Source organism: Uloborus diversus, chromosome 1, assembly GCF_026930045.1.
Source record: "Uloborus diversus isolate 005 chromosome 1, Udiv.v.3.1, whole genome shotgun sequence".
NCBI lineage: Eukaryota > Metazoa > Arthropoda > Arachnida > Araneae > Uloboridae > Uloborus > Uloborus diversus.
In genome coordinates, this window is record NC_072731.1 from 227,354,612 (window position 1) to 227,371,349 (window position 16,738).

The 16,738-nt window shown below is 34.1% G+C and overlaps 1 protein-coding gene across 2 annotated transcripts; it reads left to right on the plus strand.

Annotated features, from left to right (window-relative positions):
* The first annotated feature begins 801 nt into the window (after window positions 1–801).
* LOC129225532 (N-acetyltransferase 9-like protein) lies at window positions 802–12,563 on the plus strand. 2 transcript variants are annotated; one of them, XM_054859972.1, is made up of 7 exons: window positions 802–941; window positions 7,468–7,577; window positions 7,667–7,723; window positions 10,077–10,157; window positions 10,419–10,478; window positions 11,795–11,889; window positions 12,429–12,563. In XM_054859972.1, the coding sequence occupies exons 1-7, from the start codon at window positions 865–867 to the stop codon at window positions 12,540–12,542; spliced, it is 594 nt and encodes a 197-aa protein (XP_054715947.1). In that variant the 5' UTR covers window positions 802–864; the 3' UTR covers window positions 12,543–12,563. The 2 variants fall into 2 exon arrangements, with proteins under 2 accessions (XP_054715947.1, XP_054715955.1); XM_054859980.1 differs by lacking the exon at window positions 10,077–10,157.
* The last annotated feature ends 4,175 nt before the right edge of the window (window positions 12,564–16,738 follow it).

Consider the following 16,738-nt stretch of genomic DNA (forward strand, 5'->3'; position numbering starts at 1 on the left):
AAATACAAAATTTCCAGATTACTAATCACTGATAAGAAAAGGGAATAAAGGTATTTAATCTTTATGATGAGTATACAGGTGCAAATTTGATGGGCAACTGATCTATAAATTTTGCCCCCCCCCCCTTTCCTGCAACGAAATCATTGTTTTCTAGTAAGCAGTTTTGATTTTTCTCCCCTCTCCTTTTTTCCCCCTTTTTTCGTCTTTTCCCCTATTCTTTTAATTTTTTCTACTTTTTTTTGGTAGAAAAAAGGAGGGTAGAGAAACCTGTCTTGGCTTTTTGCGGCCCCGTGAGTTGGGTCCTATCGCAAGTAATTCGTGATTGCAGAAATCTCATTTTTAAAATCTCGGGCCTGAGCAGGTGTCCCTTCTTTCCCTTCCCTGCAGACTACCCTCTACACGGGCGGCTGCATTATAAGCATAGAAAAATAAAATCAAAGGACGGAGGTCATTCAACATTCAAGAGAAAGCAATTCGTGATTGCTCAAAAACAAAACAATAATAACGTTAAAAGTCAAGTTTTCGAAATATGTTTTAAAAGGTAATGACCAATTCAGAAAATGTGGTCTTTATGGAGACTGTCCCCAAGAAATGGAGGCATTTGGTAGCCCGGATGTTGGGTCTCATTTCAAGATCTAACGAAGAAGGAAAAAGGGAATGATTTTTTTTTTTTTTTTTGTCGAAAAACTAATCTTTGTCCTTCAAAATTGTAAAAAACCGTAATAATGACGCTCTCCCATCAACGTAAAACTCATGGTCCTAATAGTAACTGTAACCGAAAATCACTGTTTACCGTCTGTATCCGGTTTTGATACAGACGATGCTAATTTTTCAATGTTTTAGTCGGTGTCAACGTCTTGAAATATGAAAATAAATTCGTGTACAAAGATAATTGGCAGCAAAATTGTTTTAATTCCATACCGAGAACATCATGTTCCAAAGTAAGTTTGATCAGTGGCTTTTAAACTTATGTATTGTCGCATTGAAGAGCTATAGTGCCCAACACTGTAGGACAACTCAAAAAACAGTTTTGAGATTGAAAATAAGAATTAATTTTGTGAAATAAACAAATTGTAATTTAATTATTTTGCGGATAGTTCTGGACGCTTCGGTTCTGTCACATTTGTAATATTTCTAAATAACAAAATTCCCTTTCATTTGTAGGAGGCTTCCTATATGTTCGGAATTATGACTTTTTGAGTTGTACTAGTATTCTTTTTGAAGTGTGATTTGTACCTTATGCTTTCCTTTTTTTCATATTTAACTTCCAAAAAGGCATGAAGGTGTAAAGTTTGAAAAGAAAAATTTAAAATGCCTCCAATAGACTAACACAACTATCCAGTGTTTTTAAAATTACTTAGGAACATTACTTTCTGGTAGTACACTTTTCAGTACACATCATCCAAAGTAACTGACTCAATCGGTGCTTCAATGTAACCGACAACCTGATGAAATACGGCATCCCAACTCCAAGTCCAGACTTGGCACCAGCAGACTATTCCTTGTTCCCTAAAGGGAAATCCTCTCTTAAGGGGGGGGGGGGGAACCAGTTTAAGAGGCCAGAATTTTAGTGTTTTTCATGATTTTTTTTTTTTTTAAAGAGGAAAGAAAAAATCAGAATTTCTTTAAACTTGGAGGATATTTTATTCATCTTTTGAAATACTCCTTGTAATTTTTTGAAGTTCTTTCCATCATAATTAGTGGAGTTAGAAGCTACTGTCCATGGGCGGTCGCCATTAGAGCTAGTTGCTGGTGTGCATTGCCGAAGACATAATTTTTGCCTGTAATCATTACAATTTTCCTTTCTCGGAAACAAATGATTTTCCTAAAATAGGAACCTAATTGTGATCAAAAACGTTGAAAATTGCATGTTTTTGCGTGGTTTCTTTATATTGTTTTGTTTTTCTACCATTTTTTTTTTGATATTTCTTGCATTAAAAAATATTTTTTGTAAATAATATCATCAAAGAGTTAGGTTCATATAAAGTATAATTGAATAAAGAATATTCACACAAATTTTCAGAACGATTGGTCAAAAACTCTTTGAGCTAGAATGCACACCAGATGAAAATAAGCTGTTTCGAGACAAACGCGTTAGAAAGAAAATGCTGTGAACGTTTTTGAATCTCCACAGTCACTTTAAGTGCTCATAGCATCGGAACTAATAGGAATTTTTCACTCAAATTTTGGTAACATATTCTTGAACAGTTTTACTAACATTTTATGACATTAAAAAAAAAACACGTTCCATTGAACGCCTTCTGGAATCTGCCTACCAGGGAAAGAGCCGAATTTAGCTCCACGTTGCCCCTAGGCAGATCTGAAGTCTGCCCCACCCCCTACACAAAAAAAAAAGAAATATCCGTGATTAAACAAAACAAAACGAAAAAAAAGTGTTCCAATGAAATTCAAACTGTAAGCTCATGAAAAAATGCTTTATATTCAGGGCTGCCCCCATGGGAGGTCACTGTGACCTCCCAAAAATTCCTTATTTGGAAAATTTGGAAACAAAATTGCAAAATTGTTTTTAATGTTCTTTATGTTACTTCCGGTTAGGTGTTATGAATGAATGACATGCTCGTATTTTATCATTCGGCAAACTGAGCATTATTTCCATCTATAAATCAACAACTTAAATAATATCCTCTGTGTTATTACATACACTCACTTAACATTTCTTACCATTCCTCATTGTCAACGGCATAGCTAGATAATGTAGATGCACATGCACACGCCTCGTGCAGATACAATTGCAGGAAATATCGCTCAAAATTTTTTTTTTATTAATATCAATATTAAACAATGGCTATCTTGAAAATCTCTAGATAAATTAATGAGACTAATCTCTTGCTTTCATGGATACATGATTGAAAGCACAATAAGCATTGCATTACTGAAAATTTTACCAGCCCACTGTATATATTTTTTAAATACTTGCAGATAGGTTTGAGTTGTGTGTGCAGATACTTTATGTTTTTGTCTTAGTATGCTCGTTGGCATTTCGCGTGTAAATTGTTACTGGATTACATTCCGAAAAGCCAAAGATTCTGCTTTTGAAAACTGCCCATTTGAAAATTATGTATCTCTTTTTAAAACTTTTTGAAGACTCCTTCTTGTTCATCGGTTTTTAACTAAGCATGTTTTCTTCTTTTAAAATCATTCAGCCTTTGGTATCTAGCTTTTGGTATATCACCAAAGATCAGGGCTGGCTTTCTGCTGGCAGAAACTAGTTTTTGCCTTGCCAGTGGCAGAAACTGGTTATAACCGGTAAAAACCGACAGAAACTGGCTAAAACTTAAGAGCATCTTTAATAACTCAAGTAATTACTAAATGATATTCGTTTCAGTAAACTAAAAAATTTAATTTTATTCAATCATTTTAAAAAATAAAATTCTATGCTAGTGCCCTTGATTTAGTTCGGAAAGGGAACTTTTCAATTGCAGATGTCTGTAATATTTGGATTAATCTAACAAAGGACGAAAAATCAATGGGTGCTTAGGAAAGAGGAGTGACATACAGAATTAAACAGGCATTGCAGATTGTAATTTGCTCGCATATATGCTTCATTTAAATTGCTTATGATTGAAATTATCATGGTGCTTCAAGAAAAAAGTGCCAGAATTTTACTTGCCAATATTAACATAGATTTTGTACCTAATGTCACAGCTTCGCAAACCGAATTGGCCCTATTCCTCGAAACTTATTTTTCCAAATTTACCACTTTTTAAAAAATGTTCCTACAACAAATGAAAGTTTCACGAACATTGCTTGTTCCTTGATTGCCTGTAGCTATTCTGTTGCAAGAATATTCCAATTCGTACATATTAAATTAAGAAACTGTTCAGATTTTAGGAATCACCTTTTCTAAGAGGCTACTGCAGGGTCCAAACAATGTAACATTTGATTTTGAATTGCGATAATATTGCAATTAAATTGTACTTTGGTTAACAATTATTTTTTACATGCATTTTCTGTGTCAATAATTATTTTTTTGTCATTTTGTGAAAATTTGCCAGTTTCTGCCTCAAATGTGGCAGAAAGTGGTATTTGCCATGTCGGTTTTAACCGGTTTCTACCAGTGGTTTTAACCGCCTCGGCAGAAACTTGCCAACCCTGCGAAAGATAGCTTAGAAATACATTTTTATACCTCAAAAATGAAAGATTTCTGGGCAGGGTCCCTAACGCTGCATTTTCTCTAACATTAGCAAATACAGCCAAAAAGTATATTTAGACCTTTAATTCTGAAAACTTTCCCCGAGAAAACTCCTACTCTCTGTTCTAAAGTCTCAACATATAGCCTAAAATTACGCTTTTAAAACATCGATACTTTAGTATCATTTTGAGAAAACAGCATTTGAACCCTGAGTATCCTTGATCTTATAATGTGATAGTCTAAAATACGTTTTTAGGACTTCAATGTCAGAAATTTTCCAAGAGAGATACCTTAATCGCGCTCCCCACTCTCACGGTAATGCCTCTAAAAATTAAAACTGCATTTTGAAAACTTCAATTAAAAAAAATTCCCAAGATAGGAATGCCGAACTCCTCACCTCTTTTCCTAACGTCTCCCAAAATTTCGTTCTTAGGAATTTGCGTGGGTGGGAGAGCTCGCAAGCCCTTCCCTCCAAAAGATAACCTAAAGTGAACTTCAGCTTTAAGAAACATTTAGGGAGGGAAACCTCCTTCTGCCCCGTCTTCTTCCTATCAAACAAAACCTTAAGTCGGACGTCAATTGCGGAAATTTTCCAGGAGAAAGACACCTGGTTTCACAACATTTTTGGTGCCGTTAGGCGTTAGGGTCAAAAGTCAACAAAGATAGCCTAAAATTGCATTTTTGAGACTTCGGTACCGAAAAATTTCCAAAGAAAGAATCCAAACCATCCCCATCCCACCAAACTATCAAAGATGTCCTTAAAGTTGATTTCAATTTTTAAAATATTTGGGTAAGATACCTCAGCGCCCCTCTCTTCCCTAACGACTACAAATGCGTTAGAATACTCTTGCAACTAGATTACCAAAGATAGCCTAAAATTGCATATTTCAGAGCTTAAAATTTTCGAATTGTCTCCGATCATTCTCTATTTCCTTAACTTCCTCAAAGTAGCTTAAGCTGCGTTTTAAAACTTTAATTTCGGAAATTTCTCTTTCGGTGCCCACTGATTCCCTAACATCAACAAAGAACTTTGAAAAAAATGGAAAACAAACCCAAACCGCCCTTTTTCTTAACTTCACTAAAAATTGCTAAAAATTGCAATTTTTAACTTTAGCAATTTTCATCATTTGTGGGCTTTTATCCCCCCCTTTTTTTGAAAGTATATGTAGAAATTAATTACGTCTTTTTTTTCTTTAATTAAATTTGTCTTGATTTTGACAGTTTTATGTATTAGCTATTTCACAATGAAAGGGCGGCTAGTTGAAGAACCGCCCCGGGCGGCAAACAATGTAGCTACGCCACTGCTCATACATGGAAGAATATAACCTGTCTTTAGAAATTTTTATTTCCTCAGTTAAAAAATTTCCTGTATGCAACAAGATAATGACCATCATATTTTGCACTATGCTTTTTACTTTACGTTTGTGACTACTTTTTATTAGTGATGTGCCGGATCGTTAAAAAAGTAGATCCGAATCCAGATCATTAGTGTCAAGATCCGCGGATACCGATACGGACCTCAAAGTTTTTTTTTACCCAATTCAACTATCCAAGTGTAAAATTTGTAACAGGAGGAATTTACGTCTGAATGATGGCACTGTTTCTTCAAAAAATGTTGTCTACGGCGAAAATATAATAAAGACAATGATTGCCTCTTTAAAGAAATCTCTGTTAAAATTGAGGGAGAGTTGGAAGGAATGGGACAGTGCTGCATTGATGCATAAATAGTACGTGAAAAATTATTTCTAGCTTGCTCGGTAGATGTAGGATACAGGAGCAAGAGTAAAGCTGTTTCTGGACAGGCTAGAAATATTTTTTAATTTTATTTCAGCATAAATGCAGCTTTGACCCATTCCACCCAACTTACTCCAACCGATGAAATAACAGAGCCGGGAACACCTTTACAAACAACAGTAAATAGAGAATTTAGTCTCACTTTTTTTGAAGGATGCCAAGAAAACCAAAATGAAGAATCACAGAAACCCCAAATAAACAACAAAACTAATATTAAATTAAAATTTAAAAAAAACGTCCCAGAGGGCCGACCTCATATTAAGATGAATTTTGCGGGTCAGAACACACATTGTTAATAAATATGAACTGACAGTTTCTTTTTGACAACTTTTTCTACTTATCTTCCGACTATGAAATTGCTAGGAATCACGCGTATAATGGCTTAGAATTGCATTTAGAATTTACTTAACAAGATTATAGCTCCTACTGTACATAACTTGGAAGTTCCAAACAAATATCAAACGCAGAAAACTTCGTTCTTACAATTAGACCCAATATTTTTAACGTATGGGTGAGTTTTTACTACCATAATTGTGAAAAATGTTAAGTCGGTTTTTAATTGATGTCTCCAGTAATTAAAGTTATACAAAAGCTAGGCCAAGCTAATGACATTTTTGATAAAGTGATCTTTTCAACGAAAAAATAACTATCAAAATCGTTTCATTTGCTTAGGAGCTACGATGCCTAAAATAGACACACAGATACACACTTTTGAAACTTATTACCCTTTCGTTTTTGCGGCGGGGGGGGGGGGGGGGGTACAAATTGGCTTCTAAAATGACACCGAAAATTTAAATAGGGAATAAAACATAATTCAAACGGAGTTTAAAAGTATTTTATTCAAATATTTAAGAATTTTTAGAATAGAAAAGATCCATTTAAGATCCATCAAAACAGTAACGGATATGGATACAGATCTTTATTTTCCCTCGGATATCCGGAACATCATTACTTTTTATGAGTATCTGTACTTTTCTGAAAGGTTTATTTACTTACCCTTACCAGGGTCAAGGGTGTCCCAATCTTAAATTTTTGGGAGGAGGGAAATGTTTAATTTACCAAATGAAACTCTGATTTTTACCATATAATAAAATATGTTTTTTGTTTGGGGGGGGGGGGGTATTGGTATTTAAAAATGGTATGCAATATAGTTGGTTTCCATTCTGCAATGTATTAACGTGCAGTGTTGTAGTATAGGAGATGGCATCTTATTACTTCATTTTTCCCCCAAGTATCCTCCTCTTTTTTATCATTTTATCACAAGTGTTCCTCCACTTTTTGATTTCCTTCACTTATTCTTGTATCTGTGAGTCTTTTTATCCAGGATTACTTGACTGATAGAAACCAAACATTATGTTAACTCAAAATTTTATATGCCTTATGAATTTTAAGAGAAACTAAAACTATAAACTGTTAACTATGAATTTTATGGGAAAATTAAACATGCAGAAAGTGAGTTTTCTAAGAACTGTTGAATTAATTGAATGAAATCTCATATAATGGGACATTTTTTTTTATAGATATCATCTCTGGATGCAAGATAAGGAATTACTGGATTTGACAGCTTCCGAACGACTGTCTCTTGAGGAGGAGTATGCCATGCAAAAATCATGGTTTGAAGAGGAAGATAGTATGTTTTTTCTCTAAATTACTGAATATACCTGCCTACTCCCTTGATTCAAATGAATATCAATTTAGAGTCGTTTTTTCCTCCAATAGAGTGCACATTTATTGTTCTCGACAAAAACATCTTTGATGATTCTGATGATGAAATAGGTATGAATGTTTATACTTTTTTTTAAACAAGTAATGTGTTCATTTTAAAATTCATATATTTTTATGTTTTTCTAGTGAAACGATATAAATTAAAGCAAATAAACGTTTATTCAGAAAGTTACCACTCTATAGCCAGGGCTATAGGGCCTCATCTGATCATTGATGAATGCTAATAAGAACGAAACTGCAGTCCTCTGCTGGAATTGACTGAGCTGGCATTTTATTTCATGTATTTCTGCCTTAGCCCTGGCTATAGGACAGTAACTTACTGCATATACCTGCCTTACCTTCAATCTTCGAGTCGAACCGAACCATTGCTTCGGTCATTTGTCTGGTCAGCGATAATTCTATATTAGCTACCAGTTTGTTTGACACTCTTGGCTTCCTTAAGAGGTTTTCTACCTCCAGCTCAGTCACTCCTATGCCGAGCTGATGAGTGCCAATAAGCACGAAACTGCAGTCCTCTGCTGGAATTGACTGAGCTGGCATTTTATTTCATGTATTTCTGCCTTAGCCCTGGCTATAGGACAGTAACTTACTGCATATACCTGCCTTACCTTCAATCTTCGAGTCGAACCGAACCATTGCTTCGGTCATTTGTCTGGTCAGCGCTAATTCTATATTAGCTACCAGTTTGTTTGACACTCTTGGCTTCCTTAAGAGGTTTTCTACCTCCAGCTCAGTCACTCCTATGCCGAGCTGATGAGTGCTAATAAGCACGAAACTGCAGTCCTCTGCTGGAATTGACTGAGCTGGCATTTTATTTCATGTATTTCTGCCTTAGCCCTGGCTATAGGACAGTAACTTACTGCGTATACCTGCCTTACCTTCAATCTTCGAGTCGAACCGAACCATTGCTTTGGTCATTTGTCTGGTCAGCGCTAATTCTATATTAGCTACCAGTTTGTTTGACACTCTTGGCTTCCTTAAGAGGTTTTCTACCTCCAGCTCAGTCACTCCTACGCCGAGCTGATGAGTGCTAATAAGCACGAAACTGCAGTCCTCGGCTGGAAATGACTGAGCTGGCAGTATATTTCATGTAAATAAACATTTGTTTGATTTTATTGACACTCTCATTCATTTGGCTTTGAAAATACCCTCGGCAAAATTAAAACCCTAGGGTAGTTTCACATCAAAGAGAACCCAGATGCTTCCATCTGGTGGAAACTCAGGTTTGCCCACCTAGGGGGTTCATGGTGCAGACTGTGCCATTGAAATTTTTAGGAGGGGAGGTGTTTTGAGGGGTATTTTTCACTTTTTAGGGGGCTCTTGCTTTAGGGTGGGATCTTTGCGATATTTAGGGGGTGCCCTTGCTCTTAACACTAGGATTACGGCAGTCTTCGTGTACCTAGAAATACGACGGAGGTCATTTTGACCATCAGAGAAGAAATCTGCTTAGTTCCCTACATAATATAATATATTTGCAAAAATTATTTAAAATAAACTCAAACATATTCGTAATAAATACAGTCAATTGAAACGATATAGAGACTTTAATTATAAATAATGAAGTATTTAAAAAAAGTTTTAAAAACTCTTAAACCAACTAGCGCCGTCTCAGTTGCATTGCAGAAACTAGCGGCTAACGCTCCCTTTTATGTAGAAAAACATTATGAATGTTTCAAGTTCTTGCACTGATATGCTTCAGGGAGGGGGGGGGGGGTTGAGCACCCTCTTTCATTTGAAATAGGAAGCTAAACTTCTTCCAGTATATTACCATATCTATATTCTTTGATATTACTATCCACAGGTCTAAAAATATTGAGTGGTGTCCTGTTATCTAGGAGGAACTTTTTTCTTTGAATGTATTTTTGACCCCCCCCCCCCCCCCGTCCTCCAAATAAAACTACCGTTTCGGGTGCGAAACATTTCTGAAACTGCTTCGGTGTCAATAAAAAACACCAAATCGGCTAGGAATATTGCACCTAATTGGACATAAACTTTATTTATTAATTTTATACACAGTAAAAGAAGTAGTGTTTTAATTATTTACTTTTAAAAATAATTAAAGAATTAAAAAATTACTGAAATGGTTTAAATTTTATTCATGAAGTGTTTGAACACAATGTGAACGGATAATATGGTCGATGGTTTAGGGATCATGACCTCCATGTTGCCACTGGGTGCCTAACTCAGCCCCATTAGAAAGAAAATAAGTTGACACCTTTATGGATAGTCTTTATTCTCTCTAACACCCACTACTTTATGGGGTTTGAAAATTTAAAATGATATCTGTAAAAACTTTTTACAAAAAATAGTTATGACTATAACATGACTTATAGCTTTTGAAACTTAAATGAGACTGTTTATTTACAGAAAATTGCTACTGTACTTTGCTTTCTTTCTTATGTAGATTCCATGATTGGGGATGTTAATTTATTTTTTAATGTTGAAGAAGAACCCAAAACAGCAGAAATTGAAATAATGATAGCTGGTAAGAAGATGATTCAACTGTATATATTTAGACCTCATTTAAGAATTAAGTATTAAGGGTACAATTTTTCAAAATTAGTTCAGAGCAATTGACTGTTTGCTGAGTGCATAGAAAAAAATGACTAAAAGGAATGACTGAAACAAAAATTAACTTTCATTTTCAAAACCCTGAAAAAAAAAAGCTTTTTTGTTTGTTTGTTTACTTATTTTATTTGATTCTTGTTTTCTTTTCTATCTCTGAAGAACTTTAGTATTTTTATAGATCCTGTTCATCGATGTAAAGGTAAAGGTAGAGAAGCATTACTCCTTATGATGCGATATGGTAAGTTTTCTTTTGCAGCAGCTCAATATTTTTTTGTGCATAATTTCTGAAAAAGTACACGATTTATTGCATTCGCAGATACATACCTTATAACCAGTACTGTAGTTGGTGAAGGGTGTTTGTGAGGACTCACCAAAACAAAAGATGATTTGAAACCAATTTACATAACATCTGCATAATTTACTGTGGGATAATTTAGGTCCCTTGGTTTTTATTTTATTCATAAATGATATTTGTAATATTTTTCAAATTGTGACTATCTATTGTTCGTTGATGATTTAAAGTTTTTAGAAACATTCGCACTATCTCTGACGCTACCCTTTTACAGATTGATTTGGATCATCGTTAGACGGATGGATTATGATAGCGTGGTTGCTGGGCAAGTTTGCCGATAAACAATAGAGCTGCGGAATTATTTTTATATTTGAAATATAGTATTTGATTTTTTTTTTGTTTAGTTGGCGAAATATTTTAAATTGCAGTAAAAAACGCTTCACTCGCTAAATAGAGCAACTGTAAATCGAATTTAATGATTTGACGAAAAGTTTTTAATTTCCAAAGAAACTTAAATAGTTTTTTTTTTGAAAAGGTGTGTACACATTTTATACAAAGAAAAACGGTCATTTCACATCAGAGGGGGAGGGGGCGTCAATTTTTTTTATTCAACGGACTTCCATTAAATTTTTAGCACGGGCATCGCTGTGCGGGTACTGCTAGTGCTTAATAAGCATATGAAGTTTTAAGAAGTTACCTGCATAAAGAGTTATTTAATATTTCCTTTTCCAATGGTAATCAAATGAACTTTACACAAAAATCATGATGCGAACAAAATGTATTAAACGATTAATCAATTAAGACATCAACTTGTTCCAAAGTTGCTACTTTGGCTCTAGAAATACAGTAATGTTTCCTTTGCAATTATTTGTTTTATCATTTGGAAAATTATAGAAACAGACACATGGGGTATAGCAGTAAGTAAATGGTGTACAGAATGAGTCATGGTCTTGTTTGGTACACTACACATACTATACTTTCGACTGGGATTAAAAAAGATAATCCAAAATTTGGGCACATGTATTATCAATTCTAATTTATAAGCAAAATAGCTCAGCTTTTCCATACTATATATGTGATTTCATGTCTATGAGCCTCCATAGAAAATTTTCCTTCTTAATTTAAAAAGGAAAAAGAATTTTCCTTCTAAAAAATGCTGTTTGATAGAAAGATTGTGTAATCTATTTACGTTACAATTTTTTAATTTGTTATAGATTCTTAAATGCTTATCTGAGTATTATCTTGTGATGTGATTTTTCTAGGGGTTGATGTTCTAAATGTTGATAAATTCATAGCCAAAATCAAAGCAAACAATGAAAGAAGTTTGAAATTATTTGAATCCATTGGATTTGTTCAGGTAAATTTAATTCTATCTGTGCCCATGTATTTGTATCTTGGAAGAGCAACAAATGTCAAATATATCAATTTTAAGAAAAACGGTCGTAAGGATTTTTATTTATTTTTTATTTTTATTTTTTTATTTTTTTTTCTGGTTCTACCTTACTTTTATGCCTAAATCCAGCAACAAGAAATTGTCTCACGCTACTTTAGGAACGTACAAATAATTTTAAATTATTTTAGTTGTGCTTGAATTACAAGTGACCATTGGTTGTTATTGTTTTAAATAAAAATACTGATTGCTGAAAAAACTAAGATTGTAGGATTTAGGTAAATATGGTTACTATAACTCAAAAAATGGCACTGCATCACATTGTTTTTTTTTTTTTTTTTTTTTTTTTTTTTTTTTTTTTTTTTTGCACTAAAAAAATTACTATTTTGTGGACATTTTTATCATAAACTAAATTTGATCAAAATCTGACATTAATCGTTCTTGCACCAAAGTAGATATATCTTGTATTTACATTTTGTTTTCACTTATACTTAATGATTTTACAGATTGGGAAAAGTGAGATTTTTCAAGAGATTGAAACAGTTTGTAATGTAACAGAAACGTGGAAAATGAAGCTCATGACAGAAGCAAAGAGTTTTCAAATAAAATCTTATGAATAACAAATTCTTTAGAAGTTTTTTCTACATAATGGTGAGTTATGATACAATATGTGATAACTAGCAAATGTACCCGGCGTTGCCTGGGTCAGTAATAATTGTAAGAAACAATCGCTCTTTTCTTTCGTTTTCTGTTTTAACTGAAAGAACTCAAAACACACCGCTTTGACGTGATTAAAAATCGAGCTTCTTCCTTACCCATAAAAGTAAAATAGCAATAAGTGTAAAGAACCAGCGAATATTCATTTAGAAGCGAAAGCACGAATTTAAGTATATTAAAATTTTGAAGAATTTCCAAAATATGAACTAACAAAAACAAAGATCACTAAATAAACCGTGCGCATGCTTCATTTAATTAAATAGTACACACACACACACACACACACACAAAAGAAAAAAAAAAAGCTCTCTACTGTAAGCTTTAACTCTGAACTAAAGCTCTCCTACCCTCAGGGTGCGAAAAGTAGAGTTTCCAAATGTTTAAATGACTTTAAACTCATGTTTGCTCCAGAGAAGCCTTGATTCAAAATTTTCATTATGATTACTTTTAATATTGCTGTTGTTAGGCAACGAATTTTTGTAACAATGGGTTTTATGTTTAATCACATAGAGTAAAGAAATTACATAGAGAGGCCCTGCTATACTAAGAAATTGAAGCCGGAAGTTGCACCGCTGTTTCCAAAGATCCTTAGCTTCTTGCTAAGTATTTTATGATACATCTTGATTCCAAACATTTCATTACTGAATCTCGATTGTTTGTTAATTTAAACTTAGATATTGTTGCAAGTTTATGGAGCACGTTTTTGAAATTACATTAATACATGAATTAAAATGCAAACCAATCCGCCAGCTACTTTATACGGTCTCTTTGCGAGATTGGTGAAAACTATACTCGCGAATCGATCACGTTATCATAACCCCGCTAATCATTGCACCCCTGTACAGTGGCGTACCGAAGGGGGGGCGGAGGGGGCGGTCCGCCCCAGGCCCCGCTTTGACATAGGCCCCCAAATCTCAATTTTTGGTTTTCACCAATATTGTCGCATATCTTGGTTTGAATGCTTAAACAAGTTGGCTTAATAAATCATAACTTTTTTAAAGACCAAATATTTGTTCAGGGATACAATCAATACCTCTTCGGGATCAATGGAGGGTTTATGATACCCAGGCCCCGCTTTGACATAGGCCCCAAAATTTTAATTCGTTTTCTTTTTCGCCAGACGTGCCTTATGTCATGGTTTAGATAAATAAAAAGTAGACTTTTCATGTAGAATGAATATTTTCTCAGTGACTCTTCCCTAAACAAAGAGAGGGCAAATTATGTCCCACAGGCCCCGCTTTGACATAAGCCCCGAAATTGTATCTTATTTTTTCCAGTAGATCTGTCATATACATCATGATTAGAAATATTAATCACTTACCTATATATGCGAGCATATATCATAAATTTTGTTAAATATGACTTTTTTTCATAGTGACCCGTCCTAAGTGTACAAAGGCACATGAGCGCTTGGGCCACGAATTTAATGGGGGCTCCAAATTTTCAAATTAACTAAACCTATAAAAATCATTTGCTTTTATTTTGTTAAGTGCTTTCAGCAAAGTTTTATGCATTTTTTTTCGAACAATTTATATAAAAAAAACTAATGCATAGAGCAGATGCACGTTTATAATTTTTGATCATTACAGTATACAGCTAAAATATCTGTTTTATGTTTTGTTTTGTGTATTAAGACTACGATGGTCTAGTCTTAATTCATACACTATTTTTGAAACCAAATTCAAACATATAACCAAGAAAATCCATTCCTAAATGAGAAGTTGTCTATCCTTTGTGGTGTTGGAAAAATCAGTCAGATAAATTTTTCTTTTTATCGGACCCCTTCTGACTCAAGCAAAGGGGACTTCCTTTTTGCTATGCCCCTTTCGACAGCGTAAAACTGTTTAATTGGTCAATCCTTCGGGACTTTTGACCTTGACTGCATAATACCTCCTCCCATCCATTCTATACTCGATTGCAAGCTTACTTGACTATGGAGAAATGAGCTGCGGCCAAGCAAAAGAAATAGTTCCTAGCCGCCATGGGCGGATTTATGGGGGGGGGCAAAGGGGAGCAATGCCTCCCCAGTTTGGGAGGACTTTATGTAGTAACAACATATCTTCCAAAAAATTTTTTAAATAATATTATTTTATTCTTTGTTGAATAGTTCAGAAGGACATGGGTGGATTTATGGGGGGGGGGGGCATAGATTGCAATGCCCGACAGTTTTGGGAGGACTTCATATAGTAACATTACATCTTCCAAAACCTTAAGACAAAAAAAAAAAATTTTTTTTTTGAATAGTCAATGAAAATGAAGAGGTTCGCGAATGTCCTTTTCTGATGGGAGAAATAAAAATATAAAAAAGAACATTAAATACAAACAGTACAGCTGTCACTGGGGTGCTGAAAATATGTCTTAATTCACCATTTGACTGAAAATCATTTGGGCAAGTATATAAATGGAACTATAGGCTAAACGAGCTATGCATTCAGCTGCAACACTTGTAATAATTGACGATTATTTTTACAAATTAGAACCTAAAACAAAGGAAACCCTCCTCCCCCATTTGCGCTAACAGAACGATCTACTCTTTATAATTTGTTTTCTTTTTTTTTCAGAATGTTTATTTTCAATTTGCGTGATTTCAAAAACTAGATATTTTGTGTTGTTACAGACGAACGATTTTGAAGAACCTTCTGAATTCACACGTTCAGATTGGTAAAACTGTAAAAACCCTTTAACTGTAAAAACTGACGAATTTTCGTAAAATTTACAAAAATCTGCAGGAAAGAGTGAATTATATACAGGGAAAGATTTGCCCATAAGATAAACAAGCTATAGCTTAGGGTCACTACTTTGAAGTGGGCCGGTAACTCGCAAAAAATGAATCATTCGCTCCTTAAAAAATGGAAAGTGCTTGAAAAGACTAATTTCATTTTCAAGAGCTTGAAAGCTTTGAATATTTGGAAACATGTGGGTACAAACCTTAAATTTTAAAATTTCTAACAAATGGTAGGGGGAGGAATGCCAAAATATGTCAAATTCAGCTCCTTGCTACATCCTCGCTGCATCAAAAAAGTAAAAATCATGGTTCTTATGTTTGTAACATATTGCTTGAAATAAATTTTTCTGACTCACATGTTTCATATCTTGCTATTTATTTGATCCCGAATGCAGTATTTTGGAAATTCTTTTCTATTGATTGCTTTTATCTTGCTTCTACTGCATATTGTTAATCTGTTTAGCCCAGAAAAAAAATTATACACTACCTCCATTCCTTTTCGTTTTCTGCACTGCTTATAATTTAAAAAAAGGTTATTGTAATGAGAATTTTATAGTTTATTTTTTCTTTTAGACTTAAAATAGCTGTTTTTTTTTTTTACGAAGTTTGAACAAGACCGTACAACTGTATAACCTAGTACTCAATTTCAGAGACTGGAAAGTGCAAATGAGTTGCCTTAAATTATTAAATGTTCTAAAATCCTTGAAAAGAATTGGCGCAGTATAACCTACTAGGGCTCTTGTGCCAAAACACTCAATCTAAACAACCAAACCATGAAAATAGTTTGACAAGTCTTTGAAACTCCTAAGCAAAGTGTGCTTCAATTTTATTTCTTATCAAGTGTACGAATTATGAATTGTTCAAATAAGTAGTATGTTACTCTCATGTTACTTATTTTCTAAATATGTACACCATTTCTTTTAAAGTATTAACTTACATCACAAAGCACATTTAAATCATAAAACTTTTTTTAAAAAAATTGTCTATATTTTCCTGAGATTTTCGTCTATCCAATTTACTCTTATAAGGCTTCAAAATGCAGATTTTTATATCCATTTTACAAAATATCCTCCGGGGAAGAACCCCCGGACCCCCTAAAATTGGAGATATTCTATATCCAACTTAAAAGAGAGCCCTGCGTCACTCTTGATACCAGTCACCCCTCTTAAGGTCAATTCAAAAAGGACAGCATGAAAACACACATTAATGAAAACGACACACACAAAAAAAGGTAAAGCATGGCCTTATTCATCACAGGAAAACAAACCAAAACATGGGGGGGGGGGGGGGGGCAATTAAAAATGTTGCTCAAAAAAGATCCTGCCTCCCCCCAGGAACTTAGTCCTAAATCCGCCTATGCCTAGCCCTTTGTCC

Coding starts and splice junctions, on each gene's coding strand:
- LOC129225532 (XM_054859972.1), top strand. CDS start 865: ATGAAAATAAATTCGTGTACAAAGATAATTGGCAGCAAAATTGTTTTA. Junction 10,479..11,794: donor ACTCCTTATGATGCGATATG/GTAAGTTTTCTT, acceptor TGATTTTTCTAG/GGGTTGATGTTCTAAATGTT. Junction 11,890..12,428: donor AATCCATTGGATTTGTTCAG/GTAAATTTAATT, acceptor ATGATTTTACAG/ATTGGGAAAAGTGAGATTTT.